The sequence below is a fragment of the Ambystoma mexicanum genome, chromosome 6p (assembly GCF_040938575.1).
Source record: "Ambystoma mexicanum isolate Mex_15411 chromosome 6p, UKY_AmexF1_1, whole genome shotgun sequence".
NCBI lineage: Eukaryota > Metazoa > Chordata > Amphibia > Caudata > Ambystomatidae > Ambystoma > Ambystoma mexicanum.
In genome coordinates this window covers 1,090,194,525-1,090,207,933 of record NC_090935.1, presented here as the reverse complement: position 1 = coordinate 1,090,207,933, position 13,409 = coordinate 1,090,194,525, and the positions used below count along the sequence as shown (strand labels likewise).

At 40.4% G+C, this 13,409-nt stretch overlaps 1 protein-coding gene across 2 annotated transcripts in view; it reads right to left on the bottom strand.

The window, feature by feature from the left end:
* The window catches only part of SLC35D2 (solute carrier family 35 member D2), a 464,130-nt gene that overhangs the window by 22,918 nt on the left and 427,803 nt on the right, over window positions 1-13,409 (bottom strand). Inside the window, exons 9-11 of one of the 2 annotated variants that reach the window (XM_069625695.1) lie at window positions 10,788-10,855; window positions 6,768-6,846; window positions 1,140-1,222 (exon numbers count right to left, since the gene is read on the bottom strand). In XM_069625695.1, coding sequence (XP_069481796.1) covers window positions 1,140-1,222; window positions 6,768-6,846; window positions 10,788-10,855 — 230 coding nt within the window. The remainder of the gene's footprint in view (window positions 1-1,139; window positions 1,223-6,767; window positions 6,847-10,787; window positions 10,856-13,409) is intronic. The other variant, XM_069625696.1, reaches the window with a different exon arrangement.

Genomic DNA, 13,409 nt, shown 5'->3' with positions numbered 1-13,409 from the left:
TTAGTGCAAATCCAATGATATACGGCCATAAAATGTGTTGCCCAGCCCATCCAGAATATGTTTTGTAATTTAGTAGCAAGTCAAGTAGTTTCCACTTCCTTCTGTACAAATACGCAGCAAGAAAGTATAAACCAATATCCGGCCACAGTCTACTTAATACTGAGCCAATTCCAAGACCGCATCATATTGGACAACCTATGTACCAGCCTTTCCCTTCACTACTATACTAATTTGCTGTGTTAGTTCAGAGGGCACTCCTTGGCACTGCAAAATAATGACTATCCCTGCTTGGGCCAATAGCTTCAATGTTGCCATCATCAGCAGAGTTTTCTCCCCACTAGCCATTCTAAAAAACAGATCTTTTGAATTGATGTAGTCTGAATTCCATACAAATCTGTCAAACGATATTCTACGCCGGCTCTGCAAAGCCCCACATTCTATCAAAATGGTTTATGGTCATTCCATCGAATTTTTACCATCGAATGACCATTCCATCTAAAAGAAATGCATCGAAAAAATTACCATTGAATGCATGTTTTTTCCTTTTTTTGTAAATGGGGGGTCCTCCCAACTCCCTGTATTTTACCCTTTAAAACCTATTATAAATAACACAAACCCTTTACCTTGAAAAAACATGCATTCGATGCATATTTTTTCAATTGCAATTTTGTCGATGGAATGGCATTCGATGGTAATGTTTTAGATGAAATGTCCAGATACCTATCAAAAGGTGTTCCTGTTAATAAACAATTGCAAAAATAAATCCCCAAATCAATGATTATTCATAAATGAAATGTTGTTTCTTTTGTCACTGAAAACACAAACATTGAGTATGATGATTTCTTCAACTTTATCAATAATCGAGATGCTATCTTACTCCATTTCACTGTCAACTCAAATCCCAGTCACATCTGATTTCAATCAAGCTTCTGTGAACGGAGGAGTTTGTTCATCAAACACAGTTATAATGGAAAAGCAGGTGTTGTAACATCACAAAGCCGGTTGTGTGTGCTCGGGCCAGCTACAACATAACTCTATCACATGACTATATTAGAACCCTTTCACTTTAACTCATACTTCACTCAAGAGAAACTGATGCAAACTTTGCAAGAGAAAATGTAAGGCTAAACAAGACTTACCAAATGTTCAGCCCAAGGAAGTTTAACCATGAGAAATGGTAATCGCCACCAACGAATATTCCAATGTAAGCAACAGATACATTCTAGACCAACACAAAAATAGAATGGTGGAAAATAAAATATTATTTCAAATAAAAGGAAAAATAAACATCGACAATGGCCAACATATCGCAGCATTGTGTCATTAAAGGAGTAAATCTATAAAAGCAAGCATACAAACTTACAAGCCTCAAGCAGTGCAAACAAAAACAAGAAGCTGAATACACGAATGTGCTGTCAAGATTAGGGCCATATGGTTCCATTCTGTTGACCACACCAAATTACACATTTATATATACAGGCAGAAGAATTAAGGTGACACTTTCTTTTTCCATTGGTAAAACCCTAAAAGCAATCCCTCCAATCAGATGTTCAGCCTTCAGGTGCCTCTTCTTTTCTTGCATCTCCCTTTCTCACAAATGTTACAGCACTGGATAGATGTACGGCCAAAGGCCACTCACAAAAGGCTGACATTGAAGAGGGCCGCCAGCCAAAGCCGGCCCTCTAATAGGCTGCTCTCCCCCCACCCCCTGCCTACTTTTGGGGGGGTCCCTCACCACCTCTCCCACTCCATGGCCCCCACCGACCCCATTAATGCACAGACCTGTCTCCCATCTACCTGGCTGTGCACATCTTTGTAGTCCGTTAGACGGAAGAACGTCGCACTATTGTGCTTCAGTCTTTTTCCAACGCCCTTTTGTGTGTCGCATTTCTCTCTAGCAGTCTACACATTGCAAGCAAACCCGATATTATTGATAAACTTGAAGAGGATCAATTTAAATGGTCTGGAAATGGCTTTAAGTCATATAAAAAAGCAACTGAGCAATGTATGAGCATTGCAAGCAATTGAATGATAACGTGTTATTGTAATCAACCAGCACATAAAACAATTGAATAGCAGAGTCTAAGTTTTTGCCAGGAACTTAATCATCCAACAACATTTTCCTTCTTAGTGTACAGATATGGGTGAGTGTTCACTCCAGCAATAAGAGTGGCATGAGGAACTACTAGCATTGCAACCCTCCAAAACATCTGTTTTCAGCTTGAAGTGTCGTTATACAGAAGGTAAACAACCAAATGCAAAACTGGCTTTGTCCCACCCATAAAAAAGGCAGTCTACGTTGAACTGTTAGGTTACATCCCTTCTGCACGAGACTACAAGTAACACCACATATCTTTCAACCTCACTGGCTATCACCGTGAGGTGTGGCTAAGGACTTTGGGCACAGCAACGGCTGGACCCTAGGCCTAGCATCTCCATCACCCTTACAGGGATTTATGTAACACCCAACAACCAGGACTACCTCTCCCTAAATCTGACACCCACAGAATTACTGCCATGTCACCCCCAATACCACACAATTCTGATTACAGAACAATCTCAGGAGAAAGAGCTATCTTGCTCACTTAACACTCCTGACTATAGGCCCACTTAGGGCAGAGGATCATTACAGACTATGCCCAAATCATGCATATTTTTACAATGGCCCCAGAAAAGCCCTGAAGATCGCACGCAGGGAGGTAACAATCAGAGGTGCCTGGAACATAGTGCTGAACCCAACGCTGGGCTGGCTTTATACGAACTTGGTCATAAGTACACATTCTAGACTCATACCTAAATATGTGATGGAGGAACAATGTTTGAAGATGCCTGGTGACTTTTGAATCCTACGATTCACCTTTTGTTCCGTCAGATATTAGTCAATCTTCAGATTAGACTTAATCCTGGTGAGCGGGCAACATTCCAGCATCTTTACAGCTAATGTCCTAAATGAAGGCACCTTGGACCACACACCTGTGACTTTGAACTCACAGTGGAAGACTCTCTGCGCCCACAGTCTAAACGGAAACAAAGCACATCCCTGTTTAAAAACTCTTTGAAACTGTCAGAATATCGGGAAAACGTTTTGAAATATTTTGAGCTTTAGGACAGGTGGCCATGTACATTATTTATGATGCATGGAAGGCCAATGTATGGGTATGACCATCCGAAGGGGAGATTATTTATAGTAAAGGAGGAAAATGAATGGCAGGTTTTTGATGGAAAATTCTACAAAGACTTTAGAGCAGTCATATTTACGGCTTCCCGCTGAAGAACTTTCCAGAAATGATATGAGCTAAATAGAAATTACACAAATAAGGACTTGTTTGCCCAAAAATAATGGGGTGCTTATTCATGCCCTAGTCATTTAGATTTACAAAGCTAAAAGAAGAAAGCACACATGCTCTAGTACTGAATTAAAGATACAATATGCAAACAACAACTACAAGAGCAACAAAGCACTGGGTTCAGCTGTCTTTCCATGTGCATGTTATAAGCATTGCACAAAAAGCCTCAAACATCAATTGTCTAAACTAGACAATCATATTGTTTCCACTGGCTCCAACCCTTACTCTTTGAGACAGGCCCATATATCAAACACCGAAACCCAGGAAACGTATACAGGAACTATCAGACATTACTTTTCAGCACTCATTTAAAACTCGTGGCCAAAGTCCTTACTGGATATGACCAAGTACAAGTACATCAGATAATAGGTACTAGTCAAGAGGAATGTTTCCAGGATAGGAGCTCCTCAGACCTCGGGGTCAGGGATGGACACAAACAATAAAGCAGAGCAAAGTTAGACTTGCCAACATTTATCTCCATGGATGCCGAAAAGACATTCGGCCATATGGAATGGCCTTTCCTGCCAGAGGGCCACAAGACCTTGATAATTGGTGACATTTCTTAAATTAATTTAAAAAAAACAGGTTATGACAGTGCATGCATTTCAATGCCCCTTCTGAGATCAAAGTCATTCACTCTTACTAGAGGGAGTAGGCTGAGGTGACCCCATCTATCCCTAATTTGTGCTACTTCATATACCTATCTGCTTTTAGTATTAGGCACTCCCCCAAAACAAAAGGGATACATCTGTGGACTGAAACTAGTGAGCCAATGCTTTGCAAATATCATATCCTGTTCACCCAGGGGGGACAAGGCACCACTCAGTGGTCCTGAACATGGCAAAAGAATGCATAGCCATTTCTGGGTATAGGATACACTGACATTGAAATCCAAACACTACAACACTCACAGAAAAGAAACTAGAAGGGGATCTGGAAGGAATTTGGGGCATTTCTTTTATTACAGCATGCCTGGGATAGTTATGGATTGACCTATAAAACACTCTGGGAGATTGTGCAGCTAGAGATTATGAAGAGCTTTGGGGATGGATACATTAAGACTTTTAGACATGAATGAAACTCCCACTATCGTTCATGAGCAGGGTTGCCTTTTACAAATTACTCCCCACCCCATAGCTGAATGATGTATTTAGTTGTATCCTGTTAAGGCTTTATTTCCCCCATGTTAAACCACTGGGCAAGGGGCGGTGAGGCTTCTTACGGCAGGGAGTGGACCCTTGCCTTGACGTTCAGACCATGCACAAAGAACACTTGAGGAGAATCTGAAGTTGCCAAACTTGAATGTTTATATATGTGCCACACATTTGGCGGAATAGGCCAGGGTGTGTTTCATGGTGTCAGAAACTCCACTGTTAATCAAGTTGAAGAGATGTCCCCTTGCTCTCTTTAACACTCTCCATTGGCTGAAGCATTCCTCTCAGCCTTCATGGGTAACCCTGGATCACATACATGTGCATGCTGCAGCAAAGAGACTTACAGTGTATGTTGGACCTGGAGGTATGGCTGGATTGCCTTGTAGAGTGGGACAGAGACACCAAGGACATGAACACAAAATATATATCCTATAGTGTACTACATAGGACATACTGGTGTAATTCCAAACTCCATACGATAACCACACTCACCCATGTTCTGTAGGTCGGACCTTCGTACTATGGAATTACCCTAATTTCTGGTCCTGGTTTTCTGGGATAATATAAGCAACCTTACGGTATAGGTCAGAATTCATAGTACTGCTGGCAGGGCTGGCTCATTCATAATGGATGACAGGGAGCCACTCGGCCATCATTGCCCATTATGGGTGAGCCATCAATCAAAGCCAGCCCAACGAGTGCTCCCAAATGCTTCTGGGCTGGCTTTTATGAAATGTCAAACTTTATTCCCCCAGCGCGCATGCCCAATGAGCCATGGAAGGCCAGGGGCATTTTGCTTCCCAAGCTTTGCACCGCCCATTATTTGTGACATGGCAGTTCTAGACTGACCTACATTAGTCACACTAGTCTGACCATGTATTCTTACTGTGGCATGGGATTTTGTACTGGGAATCAAAGGTAAAGCAAACATGATAAGTGCTATTACTTGGCAAGACTGGCCTGCGTTGGTGGTACCAGCCTTGATATATTTCCTTAATGTAGCATGGCATTCTTTAATGGCCATAAAAGAGAATATGATAAATGTAATTGCATGGCTAGACTGACCTGCCTTGGTGCAACCTGTCTGGCCATATAGTCATCCTGTGGCATCAAATGTTTTACTGGGTTCTTACTGTGGCATGAAATGTTTTAGCAGGTGTCAAGAGTAAATCAAACATAAGTGTGATTGTATGGCTAGACTGGCCTACATTGGTGCAGACAGTCTCAATATATTTTCTTACTGTGACTATTTTTTACTGGACATCAAGAGTAAAGCAAACGGAAGTGTTGGTGCAGCCAGTCTGGGCAAGTTCTCTCACTGAAGCATAGCATTTTTTCTGTCAAAGCCAACAGGAGCATGTCCTTGCATGGGGATAAAGTCCTATACTGATGCAGCCAGTTTAGATGCATATGGGCACAGTCAGCATGAACATTATTTTTATACTGGCATATATTGTGGGAAAAGGCATCATGAAAAATCATTGGAAAATGCTTCTGTTTACTGTTGGTGAGTTGCATCTGTTGGAATTGTTCATATTTACCCTACAAAATCCATTCCAAACTGTGCGGCTTTTTACCCATTTTTTCATACAAAATGCCATTTTCACCTATTTGTAAGATTTTCTTGGGCAGAGACTCCCACCTCCTACTCTTATCCCATTACCTGAACCCCTCTTGGTTGCTCGTGCATATTTGTGGGAAACATGTACACCCTTCAAATACAACATTTACCAGCTGGCACTCACTGCTGGTAGCAGATAGGTTCCCAGGGTAACAAAGAAACATGTAAATGAATTGCATAGACTTTTTCCAGAAGGGTTCTTCTTCTTCACTGGAAACAAGCTAGCAAGGATATGTAGCAGGAGTGCCGTAAAGTGATCATTACAGATGCAAGGTACAAAGAGATACTGTTGATAGACTCAGACTTGACTCAAAAAGTCAAATATGGGAGACATGGTCTAAGGTCTATGTTCCTAATAGTGAAACCATTCACATAGATACTTGATCCAGTTTTCTGTTATGTATTGAAGAACCATCACATGATGCGGATGAAGTAACTTTGAGTTGGGAAAGTACTGGCTAGGACTGTGGGAGGGGGAATAAAAGTGATCACTCTTGGAAATGTAATGATATGATTGTCTCATATGTTGTTTGGCAGTGTTTGAAAAATGTATAAATAAAGAGTCCAAAGAAATAAGATAGTTGTTGCACTGCAATGACATAACAAAAGAGCTGAAACATGGAATTCACAATCTGACACACTCACCTTGATTGCTCCAACCACAGTGGTTGTGAGGGCAGAATTATAGAAAGTGCACGTAATAATTGTGTACAACAATAGGAACCTGTAAGATACAAAAACAAATGGTTGTATGTGACAATTCCCCAAAATTAGCTACTGTGAAACTGGAGAGCTCCAACCAATAGCTTAACTCCTTGGAACAGAAAAGCGTGTTAGAGGACAATCGCTTGTGCTGCACTTTACACACTATCGCACACCCGCCGAAGCACTCCCACGTACACAGGCCCAAACACAGAAATGACAATTTAGATGGTTAGAGATTTTGAGCAGGTCCGGAAAACAGGATTACAAATCAAGAGTCTAAACTTGTAGATAACGTGCTGCATTCACAAAACAAGTTAGATTCAGCATGCTCCTTACAAGGCCAGATATTGGACTGCTATAGTAATGCTCTGTTTTCCTTTGACATCAACTGGACCCCTTTCACATCAACTTAATTTTGACAGGTGGCCATTCCCCCTCTGTGTCTTTAGCCCCATCCCCTTTTGATCGTATTTTGATATACACTTAATATACATTTTATATTAAAAGGATATCCATTTTTTTATATCAATTTGATAGAAAATATATATTTGATATAAAGTGGGTATACTTTATAATATAAATTTTATATAAAAAGGATAACAAAAAATGTTTGGATATCTTTTTTATATCAAATGTATAGAAAGATGGGAGCAGCCAGTGATGCTGCTGCATGGTCGATTATGGAGGACAAAGTGAGCTCTGAAGACAGGGACTGTGAACTTAGGGTTTTGCGGCATGACGCGGTGGTGACGTCAGAGTGGGTTTGCCCTTAAATGCGATAAGAGGTGGACATACATTTTATAGAGAGTTTAGAGGACGTAATGATGTTATCATTTCAAGGACACTGGCTAGAGAGTGAGTATAGATGGATATAGCTTTGATATACAGTTAATATAGATTCTATATAAAAAAATGCTATATAAATGTTGATTTTTTTTTATATAAAATATATCTAAAAATATAAAAATGAATATACCAATAAATATTTTTAATATCAACATTAATATAAAAATGAATATACAATTTATATTTTTTGTATAAAAGTCCATGTAACAATCAATATTAATTAATCAACATATTACTATTAGTGATATAACAACTAATTAAAAAATCAATATTTTTAATATGGACATTAATATAAAAATGTATATAAAAAGTAAATGTTTCAATATACAAATATAAAATGTTTACATAAAGTTGTCCCCCAAAAAACGTGATAAACTTTTTTTATATCACTTTGATACAAAAATATTAACTGGACATAAATGCTATATGTAGTATAGATATGGTTATAGAATTCCAGACGATCGATGGGGTCTACAAATAAACCTCTAGAGTTAAAAGACCATTGGCCTGGACAATGTAGCCCAGTCGCCACAGCTAAAAATATCAATGACAGAACCGGCTTGTGTTAGACAGCACAAGAGCTTGCTTTTAAACGCTTGTGAATTTTTGCATTTTTCAGACATCAGCAAAAAAAGACATATTTATATTTCGACGTGTGGATAAGAAATTCAGCACAAGCCCCGACCTGTGCTATTCACAAAACCACTGACTGCGACAATCATTTTAACCCTTCATCAGTAATCTCTAGTCACGGGTATGATGCATTTCACAATTTATCATTAGACTCCTGGCACAGATGGTTTTGTATGATACCGTTGTAAAGCACTTACATGAGTAGACAAATGCTGTGGATGTGGGGCAGCATTATCAGGCTTAAATGTGATCATTCGATGGGACTGCGGCCAAAGGGTTTCAAGAGAAGTAGCTGTTTGGTAAATGCACACCCCGACACAAGTATATTCACAGAGAGTCCCCATCAACAATACAGAGTGATTTTTATAATCACAATATTGAAAATGAACCATAAAGAAACTCTATGAAAACTTCTAAAATAGCTGCTCAAGGGTGTGCCATCCCTTTCAGCAGCAAAGTTACACCCACAAGCAAGCGCACACGCTGTAACTCTTTTTGGCAATGAGTGCTGTACAAAGCGTCAATATGTATAATGAATACATTACAGGCTTTATACTTAAAATATGGATGTATCCTTGCCTCATCAAAACACAAAAAGCTAATTAACAAACTTAAATTACAAAGATACACAAATCATGAAAATCTTGAAAATGATTTAAAGCAAGAAAAAAATGTGTTCTTCTCTTTCTTCGCTCTCTTTTTAAACTCTTCCTTGTGAATCTGCAGTTCGTCATCCCACTGCCCCCCAGATAGTCCTGCAAGGACACATTTTAATAGACAAATATCAAACCAAACTCATGAATTTCACAAAAGAGCCATGCATCTTCTGATTGGCTGAACATTTTCATTCAGGAACATCGAGTGTTTACATTGGTTACCAGTCAGGACCAAAATGCAAAAGGTTTTTTTTGAGACATTTACAGCCTTGGCCAAACTGAAAAAATGTAGCTTATGTTTTTAGATACAGTTATTCCAGTTGAATTCCTGCCAATTTTAAATGCTGCAATAACAGTTCTTACTATCACCCAACGCAATGGTAATTGTGATTGGTTATTTATAACGCGTTTAATACAAAGAGGTTTCTAAGCGCGGTCCTGAGGGTTTCAAACCTGTGTTGCTCTACATCGGCTTACTTCCAAGGCGAGCATGTTGCCCCTTAGCTATCCTGGTATTTAATTTATCAGCCTCAAATGGATGAATGGCTGAGTCAGCTCTGCCGGGATTAGAATTTGTGAAGTGGAATGCTATACCCAAGGTCTATCCACCTGCTGAGCTAATCTGATTGCCCGGCTGTTTTTCTGATCACTACATCTTAGAGCGGTACAAGTCGAGTACCCAGGTCAACTCACCAGCGTCTATGGATCTCCCAGAATTAGGGATTCACAAGTACTCATAAATTCCTACACTGCGGTGGTAATAGCTACCATTTCCTCACATTACCCTTGAGCTCCACCGTTTTCACTGGTTCCCCATTTCTACCAGGATTAAGTTGAAGGTGGCTACCCTACTTCACAAATGTAGTTATGGTTCTAGCCCTATTTAATTATTCAAACGATTTATTCAATAGTTTCACTACTCCAGGTTGCCTTTTTGTCCTCTTTTAATGCTAAATTCTTCTCTAATCCACGATTCAAATTACTCTCTGCAGGTGAAATACGGTTTTCTGTTCTTGGTCGTTCCTCTGGAAATGACGAGTGAATCCAATGTGTCAAAAAACATTTAAAAACTCAGATTTTCTGCTTTCATTTTTGGCTCTGTAAGGTTATGAAGCGACTACCTGCCGAGAAATAATCCTTTTTTTTTAATAATAATTTGTTTTTTATATAGTGCTTTAATCTAAAGCACTTTACATAGGACATATTTATATACATTACTGTTATTGCCCAATCGAAATGAGTACTCATTTATCGACTGTGGAAGGATGAAAGGCTGAGTTGGCCTTGCTGGGATTCGAACTGGTGACTTGCAGACCAAACACAGATCACAGCAACGAGTGTTTAAGACACTGAGCCATTTTACAGCGCTCCAAAGCCTTTGGGTTCTAAGCGCTGCTTAAAATATATTAACATAACATAATACCTACCACATTGAGGGGAGTTCTTTTGTCAAATTTAGCATGCCTCAGAATTAGCTGTTCAGTTTCATTTTTTTTTTTTATTTCAAAGCTTTTTCTTTACTTTACGCAGATACACAAATTCTCAGTGAGGGTGTAGGTAGGTGTTGGCAAAGTGTGTTTCTCTAAGTCTTCAGTAAATCTGCTGGATTGAACACTACATTCATATTTTAGTTTTGTGTGATGGACATTTGATTACAGCACAAAAAACAACAACAAAAATAGTTTATCAAGCTACATTTCCATGGAAACAATCAATGTAGATGTTGGAGCATGCACTTCCATACACGCAGAAAGCTTCACTCTCAAAGTTGCACACGGGAAAGATTATATAATGATGGTGATTACGTTTCTTCATTGTTCCTTACCCCATAAAACAAGAAAGAAGAAATTGCGCGGCAAACCAGATATTTGTCCATTCACTGAAAGTGAGAGCCTAGGGGGAGACAGGTGTGAAAGTGAATACGTAAACATGAAGTAATGACTGACATGAAATGACATGAGATACTTCACAGCACATTAACACCTCAGATTAGCAGCACTACCCTGATTGCTGGCAAGGGGAGTGCAGTATGTCTTCTCCCTTAGACATCTCAGTGCAGCTTCAAAGAGCTGCAGGTTGACTAAGCTGACGGGCCAGCGCTGGACACTAGACCCCTTAGTTGCAAACTCAGCTTCCTGTGAACCCCAGCCCTCTTTCTCTGGATAAAACTCATGATGCAGAGATGCATAGAGAAACTGATTTTACGTACAGCACTTCCGGTTAAAATGTACCTATAGAGGTGACCGCTATTAATATAAAATATCCATCATACGCGGCCAACGCAAAGCAAAACTTGCAGTGCGTTAGACAAACGCTCCCAAAGGCTGACCTCTAGAAATATTTCACTTGGTCTCAACTACAGCTCTTCCTGCCACCTGTCCCTGTCCGGTTCGTGGCCTATTCCTGTCTCATACTTTTGTCACTATCTCATTTTAGGCTCCTTCAGTAGATAACCCCTTCTGATCCAAAGATTTCTGTTTGGATTGTGCCCCCCCCCCCCCCGCCCACCCTCACAGAGGAATACTGCACATGTTTCTGGAATGTATGAAGTCACAGGTGCCAAACCTGTGATGGTTGAAGCTATACTATGTACACTCAAAAGGTTGCCACATTGTGCAGCGCTTAATCCCAATGGAACAATGAAAATCACTTATTGTACGGCTGTAATTGTCATCACCACTTGTAATATTGGCCGACATGTAATGTCCCCTTTGCCACAATCTCATCTCTGCATCCCACCCATTCACCTCCCACACATGAACTCACCCCCCCACCCCACAATTGCTGATGTGCTTACATCAATGTTCCTGCCACAGATGCGCCCGTAAATGCAAAACTCGCGGCCTTTCAGCAAGCTTTCAGCCATGGCCACCATCTTGCATTATCTACTGTCCTGCAGGCAGCAAAAAAAATGCCGAAATGTTTTTCATTGTTTTTTTCTTTTTTCACATATAGATGCGGGGGGAGGCCGCCTGCATCCCCCCAACCCACCGATTAACATAATTACCATTACCCGCCCTCGCACATATATGTGAGAAAAGAGCATAAAAAAAGAAATCGGCATTGTTTACCGTGAGATGATCTTCGCGACTTAATGACCTCATACCATGCAGGCTGGGTGCTCAGTGCCATCTTCAAAATGGCGTCGAGCGCATAGTCACGCCAGGTTTTTGTATGTAGCTGATATCACCTCAAACTCAAATACATTGTTTGATTGAAATGTGCACTCTTTCTGTAAACCTGTTGGCCAAGTGCAACATGAAACAAACCATAGGAAATAGCAAGTCCATTACAGGCGGGCAGTAAAAGGGAGTACAGAGTGACCGCCCGCCACGTGCCTGCAATTAGGCAAGGCCATGGTTGCACACCCATTTCATCTCTTGGTGCTGTGGTGCAGGTCCTCCTCGCCTGCTTTGGTTAGCCCGGAACCATAGATGATCGTTGGCAGAATTCTACACAGTAACATCTTAATCATGATAAGTAGAATCTGCTATACGTTTTGTTTTTGTCTATCATTTTTTGTAAATTAAGCAGCTTTGGTGGAATCCATACATACGTTTTCTGACTTTATTTAGAAATAACGACCATCCTTTCATGAAAGGAATCAATGATATGATGGCACCCGGGTTGTGCTGACCTACAAATACCTACAAATGGCCTACAGTGCATTAAAACAAACAAATAATAATAGTAGCAAAAGTTCAACACATTTCCAACTTACAGCTTAACCAAAATGACTACGGCCGGGGAGCAGAGGGCAACCAGCGGTGGGGTAAAAAACAATAGAAGTAAAAAAGCTTTGGTCACCTTGTGGGCAGAGACGTTTTTATGGCAGGGAAAAAGGGGCACTTGCCCAGCGCCCCCAGCTTGGAGGGGGCCCCACAAGGCTGTCTGATCTAAAGGAGTAAGACTCCTTTGTTCACCAGACTTAAATAGCACACATCATGATATTTTACAGCATGGCTCTGAGGCTCTAAACCTATTGCCTTCCAGTTTTGGCAAGTACATTCTGCCTCGATCAATTTATCATGCAATGCTTTCTGTGTTCAGTGTAATATACATAGTTTGTGTGTTCCTTACGGCACAGCTTCTGTAGTATTCTTTCCTTCCTGTGGGAATTATGTTGATCATGTGCAATAGCTAAATTTGAAATGCATAGTGGTAAATTGAGTGCCACAATGGTTCAGAAGTTAGCTCAGTGTGTTAAGCACTCATTGCAGAGATAGGTGTTCCTATGCAAGATTAGAATAGCACATTCCTGTAAGGCTGGCTGAGCCTTTCCTATGTCTGAAGTTTATAAACCTACCTGCATATGTACTTGGTCTTGCAGCACAATAGGTGCATTTATCAGCAATGTACCTGCACCAGATAGGGATTGCAATACAAACAAACATGTCATCCTAATGGTGAAGGTCTAGAAATTGGTTTGTTCGGATGGGGTGTTGTA